The sequence below is a fragment of the Lichenostomus cassidix genome, chromosome 8 (genome assembly GCF_008360975.1).
Source record: "Lichenostomus cassidix isolate B80296 chromosome 8, HeHo_3.0, whole genome shotgun sequence".
NCBI lineage: Eukaryota > Metazoa > Chordata > Aves > Passeriformes > Meliphagidae > Lichenostomus > Lichenostomus cassidix.
In genome coordinates this window covers 14,121,906-14,144,816 of record NC_139489.1, presented here as the reverse complement: position 1 = coordinate 14,144,816, position 22,911 = coordinate 14,121,906, and the positions used below count along the sequence as shown (strand labels likewise).

The following is a 22,911-nucleotide window of genomic DNA, read 5'->3' as shown; positions in this document are numbered from 1 at the left end:
AATTTTGCTTAAAACATTTTTATGTTATGGTCTTGATGTATGGAAAGACCTTAAGTTTCTTTACAGCAAAGTGGTTAAACAGCATGTAGTGACCTGCAGAAACCCATCACTTGTTCTTTGTTAAGCTTTGTGGAAAGACATGACTTGCTTTATCTGGATCTCCCAGAACTTCTCTGAGTACTGCATTCCTGGCTGTGCCATATTTTGATCCATTGACAAAAACAAAAATACATTCCTAAAGTGATTTTATTTGTTGGAACTTGTTGCAAAATGAAATCACTCAGGTAGGCAGAGACAATGAGAGATAGAAACTGATTAATATGAGAAGTCATGGAACCTGATAAAAGAATATACTTTAAAGCCATATAGAGAATTTCTCAGATGCCCAGAAACTAATACACACATTGTGCTCTGAAAGACAGGCACAGAGCAGCTGAAGCAAAAGAGCCAGATGAAAAAATGCCATCTCTTTTTAAGTACCATTTTATTATCTGTTGATTTAGTTGCTCTATTCTCAGGACAGTTGATGTGGATTGGAAAGCTCTTATTACAGATGCTGGCAATTCCAATTATTCAGTTTGCTGGAACAGCCGCTGATAATTTCCTTTTAGCAGAAATCTGCATCTTTTTGATACTGAATCATTAAAATGTTGAATTAATTTTCTTTTTCTGGTTGTCAGCCCCCAGTGATCTCATCAGCAACATGCTCAAGAGCCATATCCAGTGCACTGGACCTTTGTTGCTGGTCTAGGGACTTTTTCTCAGAGCAGATGGGGAAAGTTTGTCTAGGCAGGGCTGTGCTCTCCAGATAATGAAATGGTTAGGCCATGGTTCATGTCTAGAAGAAGTATGCTGGGAGGGAAAACAACCTCTTGAAAGAGCTGGGAGAAATAATTAAGTTATAAATATCTAATTAAAAATTGAGAGAAAGCATCCTGGCTTGTAAGCCTTTGTGCATCTGTGTGAGACAGCAGAGAGAGGGATGCATGTTGTAAAGTGCTTCAAAGATCTGTCACTTTGTGGCCTCCTGCTCTGATTGATGTTGCTGCATTTCTTCCAGCTAACAGAGTTATAAAGTGAATATCATAACAACAAGATCTGTCAGCAGCAAAATGCTGGTGGAGAGAAATGAGGCTTAAAATCATCAATTTTCTGAATAAAAAGGAGAGGGTATTTGAGCTGATTTTGTCTGGTTGAGGAAGGACAGTTATAAAACACCAGTCCCTGAAGTCTAAGCATCAAATTCTGTTAGTGTTGAGTCCCTATTCTGCTGGAATTAACCAGGAGAGCATAAGGCCTTGCCTTTTTTTATCTCTTTAATATGTTTTTTTCAAAGTGAAATTGAAATGTGTTTCAGTCTTGGGCTGTGACAGTTTTTCCTCAGAGTCAACTGCTGTAAGACTTAATACAAATTTTGCTTACTGTTCCAGTATTTGATGTAATATTCAACAGTGTATTTTCAGATATAGATTTCTAAATACACTTGCTTCAAATTTTTTGCATTAAATATTACTAAACTGTACATTTTTAGTGCACCTATTTTGACAAATAGATAAATTGAGTTTAAATTATCTTTTTGAAATAAAATGTTTACAATATTTTATTCTAACCCTTATTTTAGGGAAAGCCAGGACAGAAAGGTTATATAGGTGATCCTGGACCAGAAGGTTTAAAGGTAAGTGAAAGTTTTATGGATGAAATGGAATGTGTTTGGAGTAGGGTTATACACTGCTATTTACACTGACATACAAGTGAAAGGGTACAAGTACACTTGCTTCCAGAGAATATAAATATGTATCATACTGATGATTCTGCTTTCTTGCAAGATCCCATTTTACAAAAGAAGAAAATGATGCAGTTCTAGGAGACAGGGATGTGTGAGCAAAGACTACTCCTGCTAAAATGACATCTAACTGCCTGGGACTGTGGGAATGCCTGGACCAGGGACAACAAGGAACTCAGGGCAGTTCCTACACTGGCAGGATTTTGGCATTGTGAATGGGGATGAGATGAAGTGCTGCAGTTCAAAAGAGGATTTTAAACTGCCAAAATTCCTTGGCAGCAGAATTTCCCAGTGGTGAGCTGCAATCTGCATAAACAGTATGCAAATAACTGTTCATCAATTATTAAATAACTGAGGTTATAGCCATAGTCAGATAATCAATCGTGCTTATACACCCAGCTTCCACCTGTAAAATACACATGAAAATGTTCCAGTTATGTAACAGCATTATTATGGAGAACAGGATTAACACATACTTAACAACAGTTTCAAGATTTTGCGGGGAGGGGGAGAAGTTTGTTAAAATGTCATTCAAATGTCAATTTTCCTAGTATTTCATAACAAAATTGCAGTTATCAATAAAGTGTACAGGCAACATTTATCTTTGAAGCAGTGAAGGAAATTTGCTGAAATGAAACTTCGAATAAAAATTGAGTAATTATTTGTAGTATTTGCTGACTTAATGTGCATTGTGAGCAATTAATTGATAGTTGGTTTTGTTTTTTTTCTGGCAAATTCTTAATACATTCGGATATCATTTTACAAAATCAAAATTAGCCACTGACAATTTTTTTATTACTTAATTTTAGCTTTTGAAGTTTTAATTGGCAGATGTAATTTAGAAAATAAAGAGGCTCCTAGGAAAACAGAGGACTTTAAAATACACATATGAAAGAAATTACTTTTCTAGTGAACTACATCATCTGTTTTCTGCATTTAACAGGGAGAACAAGGAGACCAAGGAAACCTTGGAAAAACTGGTGAAGCAGTAAGCCTAAATTCTCTTTCTGATTTGATTTTTAGTTCTTTTTTATTTGAGCGTGAATGAATAATTTGTTGCAGGCATCAGCTGATGAAGTTTACCTGTATTTGAAGCTCTAGTATGTCAGCTATAGCTTTGTGGTCTTTCAGATTTATCCTATTTAAAGAAATTTCACATTTTAAGCATTTTCCAGAATTAATTCTGCTTTTTTTCCCAACATGTTGTGTGAATATTGCAGGTGGTTGTAGGGATTTTCCAAGGCACGTCCGTGTAAGTGAACAAGTGATCCTTTCCCAGTTAAATCATTTGAGAGGCTAAATTTAGCCTGAGATGTATTTTGCAGGCTTGTTCTGTCTACCCTCCATAAAATCACAAGGTGACCCTGTGGTGACATGTAGTCCATCCTCTTCTGCCTAGGCAGGATCTTTTATCTTTCCATAATTTCTGACAAATGTTTGTCTAACTGGTTACTAAAAAGCTCCAAGACCAGGGCTTCTCTATTTTTTGAAAAGTTCTTCCAGTTGTGTAACCTGATTCCTTTCTGCTGGAAACAGCATTTTACATGTGATGGTTGTTATTCTGTGCCTCTTTCATTCTTTCTTTTCAGGCTTAACAGTCCCAATTCAATTAGCCTGTCATGTTTTTGAGATAATTTAAGTCACATTCTAACTCCCCTGTAGTCTGTTTCCAATTCATCCAAACATCTCTGAAGCCAGCTTACTGCCCAAGCTGTTCAGAATACTGAGAGAAAGGAAATACTGCTTCTTACAAGCCTACTTCTTGCATAGATGTGCTCACTCTTACAGTAGTGTGTTGTTACTCGGTTTGAGATCCACGGTCTCCTATCCTTTTTTTTAAAGGCATTAGTTCTCTCAGTTCTTCCACTGTAGGTCCTTTTCTCATTGATAATTGTCATTTAAATATACCACCTTCAAATTCTCTCTACTTAATTTCATCCCCTGCCCTTTTGTATTTTTAACATTTGTATGGGATTTATGAGCAGATGTGAGCTTGTTGGCCCATGCCTGAGTTACCCAAATGTTGTGTAGAACATGACTAAATTGATTTTATTTCTAGAGTTAATATATGCTGAGGAGAGACATCACACACTGGTTTGGGCTTAGTCCTGTACTACTCACATAAACTCTGTTCACCTTAGTTGGTAGTTAGAGTCAGAGTTAACTCCCTGTTGTCTGCAAATACCAAGCAGATGTACTTCAGGCAACTCATCAAATGGTTGGTTACTACTGAAATAATATTTTCTATGCCAAACAAGGGGATGATGCAGCCCTGTTATAGTGTTACAAAGATAATTATGGCCAATCATTAATTACCATTTCCCACATGATATTTGGAGAATTTGCATGTGCTACAGGATCGCACACGATATCTGAAAACTGAAATAGTTTCTAAGTTATTGATAAATATCCTTCATTTTTACCGGTGGATTGTAGAATGTCTTCTGCTTTATGTACATGGATTTTAATCAAATGAGCTTCATAGGCCCTTGATCCTATCTTTGCATTACCTTTGCATTGTCTGGCAGCAGAGTACCCACTACATGATCTTGAGGAGGATAATGCATATTATGTTGTCATTAAGGCCAATGGTGAAACACCAAGAGGACACACAAGCACACTCAACTCTCAGGCCCTTCAAAACCTCTTTCCTTCACCTTATTCACTACTGAAGTCTGTAACAGTTAAGTTTAAAAAAAAAATAAATTGAAAAGTACTAACAGGAAGAGCATGTTTTTTCTCATACGCATAAAGTGCTTTTCCAGATGTGAGTCTTGATGCAAAATATTCACTTCTGTAGGCTTTGGACGCAGGTTTTACTTCCAGCTTCTCAACAGCTTCTGTTTGTAACAAGTAATTTCTCTTTCCCTTGGCGTGCACATAGAATATAAACTTCTTAATTCACAGATAAATCCACTCCCTGTTCTTCGGTATTGGCTCTGGTGGCATGAGGACATCTCTGGAATCACACATGCCACACACAAACAAAAAGTTTGAAAAACAGAAGACAAAGTAAAAGAGCAAAGTACAAGTGCTACCAACCGCTGGGACAGATTTTGAGAAGGAGTCAAAAAAAGGTATGGAGTAAGGCATTGGTCCTTACTGATGCCTTGGGGAGTTTGTGTGTTACCAGATGCTCGGTGACACTAATTACAAAGAGGAATTGTACAAGTAGCAGTAAGCAATGTGCAATTATTGTACTCTTTAATAATAAAGGCAAAGGGAAAAAGAAATTGCTGAAATGTTGATAAAAAGTCCAATGTCTAAAAAATTCTGTGCATCCCTTCTGCACCACAACCCCACCAACCTCCTTCTTTGGCTTGTCTCTGGTTTTCTGTTTACTCATTATCTCTATTGACAGACTTCTTCAAATTACAGGATATAAGACATATTTTTAAGCCCATGGTTAAAATATATGATGTTTTTTAGCAATGGGGAATCCATCACAGCATTCCAGTTTTCCAAATGATAACGAGTGCATTTCCTGAATAAGCTGTCCAAAGAACCAATTTTGCAATAATAAATCCTGTAAATGCTGAATTCATAGCAAATTATGCCATGGCCACATGTGCCTGTCTGCTATTGATACCACAGGGTTGCACCAATATTTTTCTTCTGTTTCTTTCAATTGTCTTACTTTTGCTGGTATAATGTATCTCCTGTCTTTCACTAAAACGTCTGCCACTGCTGTTTGAGGTACCAAAATAGTTATTCCTTTCTCTATCAGGATTCCCAGGTCCTGCTTAATATCTGCTTAGAAAAGTACAGATGGCAACTCTGCACAAGCAGGGAAGTTTCAACAGTAGGAGATTGGACTATAACACTTGGTTGTTGAGTCTAGCAAGGTGCTATATGTGCTGAAGTACAGCTCTGTCAATAGGCTAGAAGCCACAGTATCCAACATTTCTTAGGTCACATTAAGCTGCTGATTCTTCAGAGCACATTTCTGCCAAAGTATTTCTGTATGCTTGTCCACTGTGGAAACAGAGTAGATCAAATTTATAAAATGTTCACTGTGCTCATAAGCTTAAATGACACACAGTTAAGAGTAGATCAGGAATGTGCTTAAAGTCAGACTTCACACATAATTCCTTAACCAAGTCTTACAACAAAAACTGTTTCTCTGGCTACAACATACTTTGTGTTTGTTTAAAGGGGGAGGGAGGCAGGTTCAGATGGGGCTGCTTGGTTCAGCAGAGCCCAGAGCTGTGCTAGAATCTAGCAGCTGTTCCTTGTTGCAGGATATTTGGTTTACTGCAGGACCATCAGGTCCGATTGAAAAGGGATTGGTTAAGATAATGAGAAGTAAGGGAACAGCAGGCAGAGCAAAGGTACACTGCTGAAGAGACAAAATCTTTTGGAAGACATGGCAAAAGAAACAACCCCTTCAGCTACTGAGATAATTCCCCTTATATTTCGGGGGAGGAAAATCTGACTTTGCTGACATGTGCAACTGGATTTTTTATGCTTAGGTAAGATACTGTTCAGTGATGGAGAGCAAATATTTGAAACAAACTTCAAGCATCTCATACAAATGATTTTTTTTGTTAAAATATCAGGGATGATTTAAGAAAATTATTCACTGCTCGGCTTTTATGGCACAAAATTCAACTAATCTGAACTTGAAACAGTTCCAGGATTGCTTTAGTGTTTGATAATGCTAGTGTTTACCCAGGCTGTGCCACTCTCAGTAACTAGATGCAAGCTAATTCTTATTTCTCCTTGTCACACCCAATTAAAGAAATTCAGCCTGTACAATTCTGAATTAGAAATCACTGACATCTATACACACATTGAGACAGAGTACAAGGGCAGCACTGTCAGCTGCAGTATGTGCAACTGGTGTCAAAAGGCAGAGTTCATGAACGCAAATCCTGGAAAAATAATCTTCAGAAATTACATGTCAGCAAATTTTCCTGGTTGCAAATGCTTTTTAAAACAACAGAAGGAAACCAAGCTGAAATAAAAAGTGCTTTGCCATGAAAAAAAAAAAAAAACCTTACAGTGCAGCAAAGGAAAACCAGTGATGTTCAGGCTGCTAATGGCAGCTCCAGAACAGGCTGCAAATGGTCAGGCTGCAAGAGTCTGTGAACAGCAAGAAAACACTGCAGTCAGGCCATGTGCCTTACAGCTGAGTTGTTTTTGGGAAGGATTACTGTAAAGCAATTACCACATCTTTCAGAGAGGTAAAAATTAGCTGCATTAGGCACCAGGGATGCATAATTCAGGGATAATGGAAACTGCAATTCCTTTCACTTGAAGAAAAGATTAAGTGAACTTTAACTGATGTGTTCAGGATGCTCAAGAGAGTTCTTTGAATTATCCTGAAAAGTCTGGGCTTTAGGGAAATACAAAAGAGAATTTTAAACCATAGGCCAAAAGATAAATCAATTGAAGAAAGTGGTTTTTTTCAAAGTCTGGTGAATGCATGGGGCATTGCCAAGGGCTTCCAAAGAAGGAACTGCTTCAGCTGCTTTAGAAACCAGTTGGATAGAGATTATTTTAAGTTCTTTGAAAGACTTAACACTGAATGGTAATGATACTTCTGCATCTTATGTTGTGCTTCTTGTTTTTACCCTGTGTGACCTGATATACTATAATTCCTGCAGGGAAAGAGGTTACAGTATCTAGAGGTTAGCTTTATCAAACAGTTGCTCATTTTTCTTGAAGGATTTTTTACTAGTGGTTCTTCTTATCATTTGGTTTCAGCTAGAGAACAGCACCTGCACGTGTTATCTGCAGCTTACCTTCCAAGGTTTTGCCAGTGAGCACATCCTGCTGCCACTTTGTCAGGTAGCTTCTTTTAAATGCAAGCATTCCTCTACAAGTGCTATCAAACAGAATTACCCTACTTTACACTGGTGCCTCTGGAAGCAAAATTTAGCCCATTTTTTCCTTTCTTAAAACTGCTGTAGATTAAGCAATTGGTACCAGTACATTTTTGCCTTCCAAATATTCAGGTAGTTGAATTTTTGACTCCTTTAAAGAATTGAGCAAAATATCAGCTGCAAGGTACAAATATAGTGCATCTCTGTGCTTATTCACTTCCTTCACTGGCAACAGCAAATCACAGATTTTCACTCAGGTTATAGCCTCTGGCTGATTACTGAGTAACTTTCTCAACAGACAGAAAATTAATAGAAAAATGTTATTGTGGCAAGATAATATTTTAAATTTACTATGTCATCTCATTAAAGGACTGTTGAATAAAAATGTTTGAGAATGCTGAACTGTAAGTGAAATAATATTGGATTGGAAAATTTTCAATTATCACAGAAGAACACATCAATGTACAACCTGGCAGGTAACTGCTGCCATGGGAATGTTTGGAACTGGCTGTATATTCATTTCTCACTACCAGGTTTTTCAATGGATTACTCCGTACTTGGGTTTGCATAAAAGGTACAATGTGTTTTCAATTATTCAACTACAATCCAGTTTCTAACACGGAGCATATGCCCTGGCAAGATGTTTTTGTCTTTCTCAGGCATGTGTTAGTTGTGAGATCTGGTCCCTGATTCATTTTCCACAAAATGCTCCTGTCAAGAAGGCTTCTAAAATGCTGTTATTATGTTGTTATTGTCACTGGAGACTTTTACACAAGTCCCTGTAAATGAAAGTTGATGACTATTTTTTAATAAATTGCTAATTTCTTTTTTTCAACAGTTCAGGATTTTTTTGCTTCGCTTTTTTGTTTTCTAATACATTCAATTTTATATTTGGAATCCACCACTGCTCCCCAGAGGATTGAAGGGATGCTGGAAGACATTGATTCAACAAATCTGCTTTGGACTGTATTCGTTCTCTTAAATAAGATGGAGAGAGAGTGGAAATCTCAATCCAGTCCTAGTGGCTGGTCTTTCTAACAAGCCAGTCCAAATGTGGGATTTTAAGAGCCACATGATCTTACAGAATGTCTGTAGGGAAAACATCATTTTATGGCTAATATGTTGATAGAACAAGATGTTTTGCTCTCTGTACTTTCTTTTCACTGAATGCTACCAACTGTTTGAAGATCCAAAGTTATATTCCTAAGTAACTTTTTTGGCCCACTTGCCTCTGTACATACCAGCCCTAGCATTTTCTCAGTCTCAGACACTTGATGTCTGTTTTGAATTGAGGGGTGGAAGAGCATGTAGTTAACCTGTCATGAACTTCTTTCCCCTTCATACCTTCTGAAATCCCTGTTGCTTTTAGCATTTCACTGGCTTTATGTCTAGTCATCTTCAGGATTGTTTTGCTTTCCATACATATCCAATTCCAGTTATGCCAAGTTTCTTTTACATCTTCTGTATCAACCTTCTTTGTGCTTTTGCTGTAAATTTTCTTTACTTACGTACTCTTGAGGAATAGCCAATGTATAGGAAATGTTCTATTTAACAGACAGCTTCTGTCCTCACTCTGGAGGGTGCCGTAGGCTTGCCCTAATGTGCTAGGGAATACAACAGCACATTCACAGTCACTGCTTCCTTGTCTTTCCTGCTCTTTCAGCCTGGAGCAACCAAGTCAGGAAGACAGAACTTCTGAATTGAAAAGAGAACTTGATCAGAGACTGTATATTAAATGGTTCTCTGCTGGGGCAAGGCACAGCTCCCCATCTTTCTGATCAGTGTCTTTAGTCCTGTAGACAGCGTGGCATTGGCTGGGAGATCAGGAGTGTCTCTGTGGAAAGAGAATAGGTCTGAGTTTCACCTTGGCTCTAATTATGTCTTCTGTTCTTTCTGGAATGAGGGAATCAAAGTGATTAGTCTGTAGCATTTTGAAACCGTACCTCCACACCTCCTACCTTGATAAGCAAGAGTACAGGGTAATTCTTTGTCTCACAGATTTCTACCTGCTACTGAGGCCTGCTGTTGGCTCTGACAGGGAGCTCTCACTCTCAGAGTTCATCACAAGTCCCTCATTGCTGCCAGTGACGTCAATATCACCAGGACCAATCTGCGGCTGTTGCCAAGCCAAGATACATCTCAGTTCTGACATATAATACACAAGTTCCCACACATAGTATATCAGTCCAGCTGCCATAGAGATGCCTGTTTATCTCTTTAGTTCCTTCCATAAAGTAATTTGTGCCAGTATTGTCAGCCTCAAAGGCAGCTGTATCAATGGCTCATTGCAATATATTTAAACTGTGGGATTTCCAGAGTAGTTAGCAGTCCAAGAGAACAAGTAATCATAAAATCTCTACTTACTTTGCACCTGTTCTGTTAAAGTACTTGAGGCTGAACTGTATTCAAATTATTCAGATAAAGGTTGAATTTTTATTTTTAAAAAGTAATGTTTCTTTTTAAATCACACTTCAATGCCAGTGTAGTGCTACTAATGCTAGTTCCTTCCTACACACATAGAGATGGCAATGCCAATGTGTGAATTGACATAGTTTACTTTTTTTTCTTTTTAAAGTGTTACAGACATTGTACAGTTGTGTATTACAACACTACTGGGAGCGTCTACATTTCTGCCATGTCCCAAGAGCAGTCATGCAATGTACTCTGGGCACTTAGTGCTTTTTCTTCTAGCTCAATGTGCCATATTTTTCTCAGTTGGAACCTTCCACTATAATTTCTTTTTCTTTTAGGTTTCATAATAAATCAGGTATTGTAAGCACTGGGAATAAGGTTTTTAAAAGTACTTCCTGTCATGTTTCCCATCCCATGTGGTGGTACTTGTTCTATCCAGTGAAAATTCATCAGAGCCTCAGAAGAGAATTATTTAATTTTTGAATGCCTGAAAGGCTCTGATTCTCTGACATCAAAGCTGTTTCGGGCTACTACTCTCGAAGGGAAAATTCTGACAACACCTGATCCAATATAATTTTTGTTTTGACTGCATTTTACTTTGTTCCACTGAATTTTTATTCCCTTTGAAATCTGTGGTCAGACTGAAGTGCTAGCAGCGCTATTATCACCCTTAATTGTACATTTGCAAAGCTTTTAGCAGCGCAAGGTTGAGCTCAGTGGCAGATCTGAGGTGGTAGGGTAGTATTGTGATGAAATGAATGTAATTTCCCTTCTGGCAGTAGCTATTTCCTGTGGGTGTGTCTCGATGCAGTGCTCCTTCTGCATGGTCTGTGAGCCAGGTGACCTCGTACAGCCCTCACTTTCCCACAGGTGCCCTTAGATGGGCATGGAGTTCTCTGGAACAGAGAAATGGGCCCTGCTCTGGTGCTGGAGAGCTGCTGACCATGTACTATTGACATCATGCAAGTAAAAGTCTGCTTTCTTTTTATACAGGGATCAGCTGGCTTACCTGGAGAAGCTGGGCCATCTGGAAGCCTTGGTGAAAAGGTATAATAATGTCCCTGACTACTCAGCAGCTTTGAAAACCATTGGGGAGGTAAAATACTGGTGAGAGATCATTTACTAACCACCATCAGAGCTAATATTCTCGTAGCTATTTCAGAGCATAGGGGTGTAATAACTGGTAATCCAGATGTTGTTATTTGAGGTATGTATCTGATATCCTTGATTTTACTTCACAGTTAATTTAGAGTTGATAGATTTGATATCTTACTTATATCACTTTATTATACACTGCTATTGTTTCAGAGAAACTGGCATAAATTATACTTGTTTTATACATTAGTCACTGGCTTTGCACTGCTACATGATGAAGACAAAAGTAGAAATGTAAAATTTGGCTGTATGCATTAACTGAATAAAAAAGACAAGACTGAGTTTTGTCTGCTGTGCAGCAACAGTTGTGTTTATGAAAGCAAAGTTTGGCAAACTCAACATGACTAGAACAGTATAAATAGCTTAAGTGTAGTTGACATGGTTTTATTTAGGTGAAGTATTTTAAAACTGAAAAACAGGAAACTATTACTGGATTTCTTGTCAGCTTCAATTATGATAAAAACATAATTGTATGTCAGAATGGTGCAGCACCATTTGTATTTCGTTCCTGCAGGGCTGAATTATTTCACCTAGACTGGTGTCTGCTACTTAAATATTTTATTGAGAAAGTCTTAATCTACTATTAGAACTTCCATGAAAATCTGATTATAATTTATATAATCTGTGTAAGGACATACATCAGTTGAAAGCACTGCTTGTTAAAACTAAAATTTAGACAAACCTTATATGGTTTTAATCATAATATAATCTTGGAATTTCATGTCAAAGTATTCTTGTTCATAATTACACTTGTCCCAACAAAGGTTACCTTGTGACACTGTTCCTGGTATAGCTAGGAGGGGAAAGGCAGTAAAAGACTAATTAATTTATCATCAGCAAATGGAAGGAAGCTTCTTCATCATGCAATAATTGTCACTGCTATGCTGTTTCTGTAGAATTTGCCTTCCTCTCTCATGGATTAAGTTGTACAAGGTAAACATTCTATGTGAACTTAAATAGCAAACATATTTCCAGCATAATTGCAGTATGCAATATAAAATTATAGTGTTTACTACTATGTCATGTGTACTATCTGTAATAAAAGTGGAATCTTTTGAAGATAATTTACAGCTATATCTGATATTTGGGCTGGATGTAATATGAATGGAAGGTGAAAAGGTATGTAAAACCAGAAAGGAAGGGACCCTTCCTGCTTCCCCTACTCAAACGTCTTCAACAGCCGTTGAAGGGTTGGCCTTCCATTTAGATCTGTGCTTTCCTAATGCATGCTGAAGAAAAGGGGGACAGAGAAGCATAATTTTCTTTTTTCTTTGTTTGCTGTTGTGAATTTTATGGATTAAGGAACATACTATAAATACGATGCATCCAACAGAGAGAAAATGGATCTTCTAGCAGCAGGTCTCAGAGACTGGTGTAGTATCAAACCTCTTCTTTAGTCTTCTACTAAAAGAGAAGACAGAAACTCAGTTTTATAGTTTTTTCAAAAGATAGATAAATTTGTAGGAGGAAGGAATGCAGAAATGAAAAAAAAAGTTATAAAAGGTCTCTGCAGTGTTTCTGAAGGGTAATCTCTAAACCAATAGTGTTATGCACTGCCAGGTATGCTCATGGGACATGGAAAAAGTCAGGGAAAGAATATTTAATGTTATTCTCTTTTTCTTCTTTTTTTTGTTGTTAAAGGGAGAGCGAGGCAGTCCAGGACCTGTAGGTCCTCCTGGAGAAAAAGGTGTAATGGTAAGTTATAAGTAATGTACAATCCACAATTATGTTACTTATAAAGGCACTGTAGTCTCTAAAACAGTAATAACTTCTCACCCTTCTGGATGTGCAGGCCTTAAGGGAAAGGGTAGTATTTACGATGCATAGTTCCTACAAAGTTTCATTTAAAAGCTCTTTCCCTCTGTGGCAGCGATATTGCAAAATGATCTGCTGAATGAAACAGCAGAGCAACTGCCATTTCGAAAAATTAGTCTAAGCAGCCTTAATAAATTAAAAGGAGAGAAAGTAAAATCAAGCAAGACACAGCACTTCATGCAGCACTGCACAGCCCAGAGGTCACTGACATGTTGGTGTGCTGGGGTACAGATGTGCCCATGGCCACGCTCTTCTTGAAGTTCTCTGGAAAAGGTTAAGCTTAAGGCTTGGTTGTGTGTGCTTGCAAACACTGTGAAAGCTCCAGAATGTAGAGAGAGCACTGAAAGTTTGACTGCAAGGAGATGACAGGGAATTTATGTGTTATGTAGTAGATGCTGCATCCTCTAACACTGATGTGGTTGGCAGGGCTGAAATCTCAATGGCCTTACACAAAAACTGCAGCTGTGGGCCCCAGCATGGTGCAGTGGGTGATGTTCCTGTCATGGACAAGGATATCATTACACATTTGCAGTAATTACTCTTTGGGCATCTGTTGGCAAAGAAGAGATCAAGGACCCTCAGGCTACAGACCAGCTTAATGATCCATGCAGAGCCAATGATTTTTGAAGCATTCTGTGCTTCATTAAGTCTGTCTAATCTAAATTTACCTTCAACCTGCAGCTTTTGATCCAGGAAAAAAATCTTATAAGGGAGATTAATAAAAAAGGATTTATTGATATTATATCCAGTCTTATCAACTGGGTTTTTTGACTATTATTAATGTTTATTGCCATAGGTAAATCCACTTAAATCATAGCAGAGAGAACCTTTCCCAGTAGTAAGTCATTGTAGTCCTCAGAGAAGATTTGTTCTTGGCATTTGGTCTTGGCCAGTTCTGCCCACACCAGGATGTGTCCACTTTTTGTTCCCACTGTCACAACCTTCTTGAGAGGAGTTTGAAATTCATTTAGAACTCAGCATCTTTTGTTTCAGTACATCCCTGCCAGCTAGTGCCTGTGTGTGGGAAAAGTTCCTAGGTTGCTTTAGTGGTTACTGGGATATATCCAATTAAGCATCTAGTTTTCAAACAAAATTTTGGGAATAAATTTTGCAAAATTAAATATTTTATTAGGTTACATCCAGTTATTCAGGTAAGTAACTGGCTTTATTACTGTTGCTATAATAACGATTTACATGAAGATGTTCTATCTTTTCTATGTTTATTTTAATTCTAGGGCTATCCAGGACCTCCAGGAGGCCCTGGACCTGTGGGGCCAGAAGGATTACCTGTAGGTATAGAGGGGTGCTTTGGTTTGAATAAAATGTACTATTTTCAAATTGTCTTTTTGTTTTGCTGAAGCTAAGAATAGTTTGTAGTTTGTTCTGCAGTCTATAAAACTGTCATAAAAGTGTACCCATCCAGACAGAGTGTGTTCACTTGCTCTTTGCCAGGATGATCCATGAGAAACAGGAAAAGTAATTATATGGTTTACTCATCCATTTAAAGATCAGTCAGCTGAGATAAGAAGGGAAATAGAATTTTTCAAGGATGGTTAATAATTGCATGACATTTTTTTAATTCATTGACGCCTAATATAATTTAAATATATTCATTATGTGTTTATTTTCATCGTTAATAAAAAATAAATTATATTCTAATTTGCTGTGTATAATTGTTAGAATTTGTCTACTATGGGTCTCTAATACAGAAAAAACTGGACTTTTTATCAGAAAATATTCATGTTTTTTAACATAATGTTGCTGAAATACAGGATGCTTTTAAAAATTTTGGGATGATAGACAGAAGCAATCTTTCCAACAGTCACATCATTTTTTTGTAAGAATAAAGTTACATATAGTCTGTTATTTTGATTTTTTTCTATATAAATCATACAAACATGATTAATTGAATTTGAACCATGAGTGAAAGTGACTGATTTGCATTTCTTGCATTGATTGTTCCTCAGGGTGCATAAGCCTTGTAATTTTCAGAAATCTGTGTTTAGAAGACAATGAATAATGAGTTTGTTTGACATGTAGGGACCTTCAGGGACACGAGGACCCTCAGGGCCACAGGGACCTAAGGGAAGAAGAGTAAGTACTGTTGCTCCTTTATGTTACTTAGAGCAGAGAGTCGCGTGTTGCAAATACAGATCTGAAATTTAACCCATTTACAGCTGCTTCCTTTGTTCTCGGGACTCAACTCACTTGTATTGAAATCAGATAGATTATACTTGGATTTCTATGTAGGAGACAATATGAATCTTGGTTTCTCCTCACCTCACAGTGAAATGGGTTTTGCCCTTGGTTTCAGCTGAGAGCAAACTCAGAACCAAGATGGCCACTGGTCTGTTTCCTGTATACATAAACATGCAAAAGTAATCATTTGTAACTACTGCAGGACTATTTCAATGTTTTAAGGACTATTTTCTTTACCTGCATTTATGTCCTTGGAAATACAGTCAAAGTCACCCAGACACAGTTCTGAGAGAGGAAGAAGTGATATCAGAAGATACTATATGCTAGAATCTCAAACCTCCACTTGTTAGACTGTCATTTCCATTTCATTTTTATCAGGGAAATGGGAATCATTTTTTCACTTTAAACAAAACACAAATCCAGAGCCCACATCAGTGAAGTGTCTCTCAGCTTACCTAGCAGTTTGAGAGCATATCCAGGATTCCTGTGAGACTTGTTCAACTCATATCAGTGGCTGGACCAGTGTGTCTTCATAGCTCCATTTATTCCTGATAAATATGCATCTATGATTTTTGCAGCACATCACAGAGTACAGTGCTTATAATTAAAGATCACTCAAAATAAATCCGAAATACCCCAAACTCTGTGAAAGTCCCATTTTGGAGTTGTGGTTTAAGCCTTTGCCTCTCCCCAGCATGACTAGGAATGTTTCATGAAAGAGGGTCTTAGAACAGAGCCAGGTCTTCAGGCTCTGAGAACAAACTCCCACTGAAGCCACTGAGAATTTTATCTGCTTTCAAGATCAAAATATCAGACCAAAAGTGGAATCTCACATAAGGAAAATATCTGAGGTGCCCTGAAACCTGGGGTTTGTCATCACTGGATTCAGAAAGAGAAGTGTCAGAACCCTGAGCTCTGTGTGGCAGGCTTCGGAAAAATGCATACCACAGTCATATACAGAAGTTAAGTGGAAGCATATGGAAATTTCCCTTCGCTGTGTATGGAAACAAGAACGTGTCCTGTCTTTGCAGCTGGAATCTGTGGGAAGTCTTATGAGCACTGACCCTCTGCTTCTGCACTGTCACAGAGTAGAATTCCTTCACTTCATAAATTCTGGACCTTTTAGCAATGGGTTTGCATCCAAGATTATCCAGCAGCTAACTTCTGTCTGAGAGTATCCAGCTGTTCACTCTCCAGTACATCCAGGAGTTCTGGCCAGCTGAAGGCAGACTCCATAGGAGTCTGTGGAATGTCTCACTCTCATGGGGTTTCAGGGACTATGCCATGAGCATAGTACTAGCATGGAGCTTCCTCAGCTCATGCTTGAGACTTGATGCAGTTGGCTAGAATCATGTGGAATGTTTATTACACTTCATTTTTTAGTGTTAATCTCATGAAAATAGAGAGGGAGAACACCATTTTGTAGATACTTCAATGGCAGAATGACACTGAGGGTGAGTATCTATGTATAAGAGAAAGAGTTTCTTTCCATTACCAGAAGGAATACATTCGTCTAGAAGCCTGGCAGTGTAAGCAGCCATGAAGTCGTTGTTGCATGATTTTTTGTTGTTTTTGTTTGCTAATGTGTGAAGTAAAACACAATGTCAGAGAGTGATTCTGCTTTCAGTTCATACCCTGATCTTGGACTAATACAACTGTAGCTTCATGTTTGGAAGAAGTCCTATATTATTCAATTAATTTCATGAGTGAGACCTAAGCAAATTCCCAATAGATGCTAAAATTCTTAGCAGTTAGTATTCTTCAGATTGGCATTTGCTGTTTTAAAGCTCAAAAGAAGTAATTTTTCTGCTCTTACTTTCCTGGAAAGCAGATCAAATTTAGACTTGAAAAAGGAAATAAATGACATAAATGAACTGCTATAAATTTGGGATCAGGCAGCAGCAGCTTATGTCTTATAGCAGGCAGTAGGGTTGCCCCTGCTTCAGCTGTGTCTGTACTGGCATGAAGAACCTCAGTTGCCTGAGAATGTGTGTGTTTGGTTTTAATGAACGATATCTTTCATACTTCTCACAGCAGGGAATATGGAACCCAGCAAATTATGTGCAAATTGTGTGAAACAAGTCTCCAGTGTGCTTGGTGGTACATCAGTAGCTGAATGTGTTTATCTGTCTTAATTTTTCAAAGGAGGGGAGACTAAATTGGTTAGTTTTCTAATACTATACTGTGGCTAGCACAGACCTTTCCCATTAGAATTCTTTCTCTCTTCTTCCTGTGTTTTATAAACAAAGCTAAAGTTTGGATGTTATTAAAACAGTTTCTCAAGATGTGGACAGTTCAGGCCTGGCCAATGGGCCTAGGGTGAGGTTTTGAACTGACCAATCTGGGTGACCTTTGAAAGTCTATATAAGTTGGAATTAATAAAATATCTCTTTATGCCACACTGAGAACCTGGACTTCTTCTCTCTGCTAGCAGTTCAACAGTGACATTATTCCATGTCAGCTACCAAAAAAGAGAAGTAGCTATATATTAGATTTATGTTATTTTCACTCTTCTGGTATTTGGGAGCCAGGATGATAAAGAATAAAAATAGTTAATTTGTGCTTTTTACCTTCTTAGATGAACTTTTCCCTCAGATTATCATCCTAGAGTTTTCAATGTAAAATGTTCCATTTTAGAAACATTAGAGCTGAACCTATGCCAAAGAAAAATGTAGTAGCAATCATTTGGCAGCCTTACTCCCCAGCTCTATTGCAACCTAATTTAAATAACATCAGGCAAATCAAGTGTATCTCTCATTCTGTGCTAGCTATAGTAAGAAATTGTACAATCCAATTCATCTGTGCCAATAAGGAGTCACACCATACTATTTATAGGAATGTTATGGTGTGCTTTTGTTAGGTTTTTAAATTGCCTTTCCCTTGGATTCCTGCCCTTCGTTCTGTGGCTGGCTAAAGGCAGGCATGGCCCAGAGGATCATGTTGCTTTCTGTTACTTTGTTTTCAATTCAAAGTTGTATAGTAAAAGGTTGGTGTTTTAAATGGTAGACTTTTTCACTTAACTGTTAGTGATCAGATCAGTTGTCATGGGCTGCCAAGGTGAACTCCATTGAAATGGAGATCTGTGTGAATACCAGAAAGGTTTTGGTGTGCTTTGTGCATAACATGCACTGAGAATCTTGTGTAGTCTCCTGACAGGCCAGTTTCTCAAACTGTAAGCTGTGATCCTCTTTATAATTAAAATTATGCAAGAAGTGTTCAAAGAATTTATCTGGTAATTCTTAATGACAGAAGATAAAACCTAGAAAGACAATTCTTTATTGCGCAAATCTGTAAAATGAAAACATGTCCTTTTTCTTCCTTGAATATTTCATCTTGAGATTCTATCATTTAGTCAGCCCTGTGGAGAATGCACAAAGAGAAATGACAGGTCAATGTCTAAAAAGTCTGAGAAAATCTAAAACTATTCTGCAACTGCTCAACAATCTCAATTTCCGCCTTCCTGTGTTGTCTTAGGTGATTCTTGCACAGGTCTTGTCTGACTTTCTCTTCCTTCTATGCCCACAGATCAATGACCTGTCCTCATCCCATCTCAGTATCCTCTTGTCCCTTCTCCTCCTATTTGAGACGTTTCAGATCAGGGGACAATAAACCTGCTAAATCTGCCTTGAATTTTCATCACAACCTATTTTGTGTGTACTACAGATACTAGTTACAGAAAAAAGTGCAGAGCAGTATCCTGAAATTATTGTGATCAAGATGTTTAGCTTTCTTTTGAATTATGCTATATAATAATTCAACAATTGAGTTACCCAATTACGTAATCTTAACATGAGGCCAAATAGAAATGTTTTTGTAAAGGTCTCCACCTTTGAAAACACTACTAGTGTTTTATTTCTGATCTCTGAGTGCATTGAAGTCACAGGTTTTTTTCCATACTCTTCAGCATTCTTTGGTTTGGGACCTTTCTCATTGATTGGCATGTGGCAATTCAGAGTGTCTTCTTCTGTAGCCTCTTCTCTAGCCCAAAAAATGGCTATAATTGCTCTCTCCTGGCTTATATCAAAACAAGAAAGGTGGCCAGACTAACCCAAGGATTGCCTCACAAAAGCTGTGTCCCAAACTACAGAGGTATCAAAAGTATTCAGTCAGCTTTCCCTGCCTGCTCCTTTTCCTTTTCCTCTGGTTTTTGTGTTTCCTTGTTCTGGCCAGAAGTAGCAGTGCTGAAATGATGACAGATGAGTTCTCATGGGATATTTCTGGCTCTGCCAGGGGTTGTAATTATGTATCAGCTCACAGGAAAGGCCTGTTCCTGGGGGGTTTTCATTTCAGGAAAAAGCCTAAATGATTCTGGATACACACTATTCTTGACTTACCAGTCATCCATTTTCACTTTTGCTCCAGAGAAAAGTGGATAGGTGTTCACCACATGTTCCAAGAGAGGTTTTTGATATGGATCAGTAAGTCCAAGTCCGAGAGAACAAATTCTGGTATGTTTTTTCTCCAAATATTCAAGAGAGATAGGGAAGTCACCGATATTTTTGCAGGGAAAGTAATCTAAATTAAATCAGATGTGCTTCCAACAAATTTTACAAGCCCCTAGTATTATCTATTAGAACAGTATTATGACTCTGAAAATCAGTCATGACTAGATGCCTTCCACTATAAACCATGATCCAAGATGTAAGGATCTCTACAACTCAGAAATTCACCATAGAAATGGAGATTGTTTTCCTCTAGACACTGCCATAGTAGTTTACTAACTCCCTCTGATGCCAGCCCAAACTCCACCAGGAAAGCTGTTATGTCTCATCCTCACAATTCATACTGCTGTCAAGAGCCTGTCTTGATACTTATCTAGTTCTTCCTTTGAAGTGGCCATTAGTTTTAAGTTGTTATTAACTGGTTTTAATTTAATGTTCCATACCTAAACAGTCACGGTTTTTTCAGTTATGGAAAGAACTTCCTAAGTCTGCATGGGTAAAATATTCTTTTCCATATTGCTCATAATCTATTTAAGGATTTTTCATTTACTTGTAAGCTAATGGATTTGATTTCCAATCCTTTTAATCTATTTAAATAATAAAATTCTGTATGTTTTGGCAATAAGCATTTCCTATATTATGCTACAATAATATAACAGGTTATCTTTGTTCATCTATTGGTTACTTCTAAGTACGTGTCTGTTGCATGAGTACAAGGTAGATGAAAAAGAGAGCAGAAAATACCAGCCTGTCATCTGGCTCCAAGAGAGACACTGAATGTTTTGTTTACATACTTTTCAAAAAATATTTATTCTTAAATTCATAATTCAGCAAACCAGAAACTTGTTTTATTCTTGGAAGCTTTATTTCACACTTGACATACAATGCAAATTGGTTTTCCTGCTAATAAAATGTTTTGCCTCTCCTAAAACTTACGTAGCATCTCCTTAATGACAACCAAAACTAATGCATAATTAGTATTCCAAATCACTTGTTCAATATTCAGGGGCCAAGAGGTCTCGATGGTCCTCCGGGAGACCTGGGAACAGAAGGAATTAAGGTGAGTGCTTACATTGCTCAGTACTAATCAAACACTGGGGCAGACCATAACAGATAAAAGAAAACAAGCAAATGCCAACGCATCATGGCAAAAGCCACAGAGTTCCACTTAATGCAAGAGATTTGCAAATTTCTGCCTTTTCCAGGTACTTCCTTATGACAGTATGAGCACATCTAAGCTTGAATCTGCACTTTCCATAGTTACCCAGCATTTAAACTCAAAGTTACTGTATGCAACTTACCAAGCAAATGTATGTAGAATTTATGCGTTGTTCATTATTTATCAGGGAGAAAGAGGTGATCCGGGAAAGAAAGGAGCTCCTGGGCTCATTGTAAGTATTGGAGCCAGTCTTTGTAGTAAGCTTTAGCATAGTAACTACTGATTTCTGAGCTGTGCTTGGAAATTACTTGAAGCTAGCATTGTCTTTTGATATTTCTCTTTAACCAGGGTAAAGCTGGAAATCCAGGAGAAAGAGGAGATCAGGGTACACTTGTGAGTATGAAATTTACTAGTACTTCTACAAAAAAACAAATCCAGAAAATTTCACCCTTTGTTTGACATTCAGATGAAGTTTATCTACATCAGAGCAGCTGGAAAACTGTCAGTTTCCATTTATTCATGCAAAGAACGGGGGACAGACGTGAGAGCAAGTGGCGTGGTCTAGCCTACTACAAGACCAGTGTTGTCACGGATGATGGTCCTCAGAATACAATGTGACAGCAAATTGCAGCAGAAGAAATGGCCATTATGCTTAACAGTGCGGTCTTAGAAGTTTCTTCTGGTTTTTTTTATAGTTTTATTGCAGTTTTAAGGATGAAAGTCATTGTGACATACAACAATAATTCTTTGCTAGATTTGGGGTAGAAATGTGTTATCAGTGTAGGGATAAATGTAGAAATGTGTTAGATGTATATTGTGTGTATGGGAGAAAATTCTTCCTTTTAATTCTTCCTTCCTTTGAATGGAAATTTAATGTGTTCTATTTGAGGCTTTTTTTTTTACAAAGCAGGTTATCAGTCAGTCCAAATTGTACTGGATTTTCAACAAAGAAGAAAGCAGAAAAACAGAAGCAAAGCAGTAATCATGGTGGTTTTGTTCTGCAGTAGAAACTCAAAGTATTGGTTGTCACCATATTGTCACCATACCTCTCTTTCCTTTTCTGCTCACATTTAGGAGCTTGTTGCCTCTCGCCTTTGACATAAGAGGTTTTCATTTCCTCTTCATTCACTAGAACTTTTAGATGTATTTATATACATAGAAATGAATGAAGCAAAATCTCATTAGGCTGAAGTGATGTGAAATAATACATTTACTGCAAAGTAAAAGATACTGCTCTATTACTCCTAAAGCTAGAAGGTTTCTAGAAGGCAGTGTGAGATAGAAATGCTATTGGAAAGGTTGAGCAGAGAGAAAAGTGTGCTGTGAACCTGACTGATTATCTAAAATACAGCTTGTAGGGCAGTTGGGGCATACAAGCAGCACATGGTTCTAAGGAGAATTACAAGGAACTGGTAAATGGTTGCTCAGCTAAGATTCATTTGTATGTAAAACGAACTGAGGAAGGACTTATTCAGGACTCCCTCACCTGCCACAGAAGCCAGTGATATGTCAATGCATACCAACCAGAAAAAAAGGCTGCACATATTTCTTGGATATTTCTGTGTTAATTATTGTGTTAGCAGAAACAAAAGAGGAGGTGGCTGTTCTCAGAATATTAAGCAGCTTGTTTCCAATGATTTTTTATTTAATTTTAATCTTCCAGGGTTTGCTTGGGCCTCCAGGAACCACAGGAGATAGGGGACCAATGGGAGAGCCAGTAAGTTGATCCTTTTGCCTGCTTCAAAGTTTTTCCATGTATTATACAAGCTCCCTGACAACTCCAGGTCCATAACAGAACATAGCATAACAGAACATAGACCACAATATTTTGTGGCTTTACACCACATTGAGCTAGACATCTATGTCATGCATTATGTAAATTTATGTGCCAATACTTTGGTGGTGTTTTTTTAGGCAAATATTAGGATCGTTGTTCAGGAGCACAGAGACCACATCTATTTGGCAGGTTAAATTTTCAAGAAGAGACTGCTACAATAAACCTCAGACATTCCTCTGCTGGATGGATTCTTGTTACTCTGTCAAAGCCACACTCACTTTCATGTGGCTAATATTGTTACAGAAGATCACGCAGAATCTGCAGCAAATATATACAATATA

At 37.7% G+C, this 22,911-nt stretch overlaps 1 protein-coding gene across 5 annotated transcripts in view; it reads left to right on the top strand.

The window, feature by feature from the left end:
• Positions 1-22,911, top strand: part of COL24A1 (collagen type XXIV alpha 1 chain) — a 121,531-nt gene that overhangs the window by 65,643 nt on the left and 32,977 nt on the right. For all 5 annotated transcript variants that reach the window (XR_014853747.1, XM_085067994.1, XM_085067993.1 and 2 more), the window contains 10 exons: positions 1,622-1,675; positions 2,727-2,771; positions 11,017-11,070; positions 12,820-12,873; positions 14,229-14,282; positions 15,034-15,087; positions 20,641-20,694; positions 20,981-21,025; positions 21,142-21,186; positions 22,457-22,510. Coding sequence is in view for 4 of the 5 variants with exons in the window: in XM_085067994.1 (XP_084924120.1) it covers positions 1,622-1,675; positions 2,727-2,771; positions 11,017-11,070; positions 12,820-12,873; positions 14,229-14,282; positions 15,034-15,087; positions 20,641-20,694; positions 20,981-21,025; positions 21,142-21,186; positions 22,457-22,510 (513 nt within the window). In the remaining variant the exon portion in view is untranslated. The remainder of the gene's footprint in view (positions 1-1,621; positions 1,676-2,726; positions 2,772-11,016; positions 11,071-12,819; positions 12,874-14,228; positions 14,283-15,033; positions 15,088-20,640; positions 20,695-20,980; positions 21,026-21,141; positions 21,187-22,456; positions 22,511-22,911) is intronic.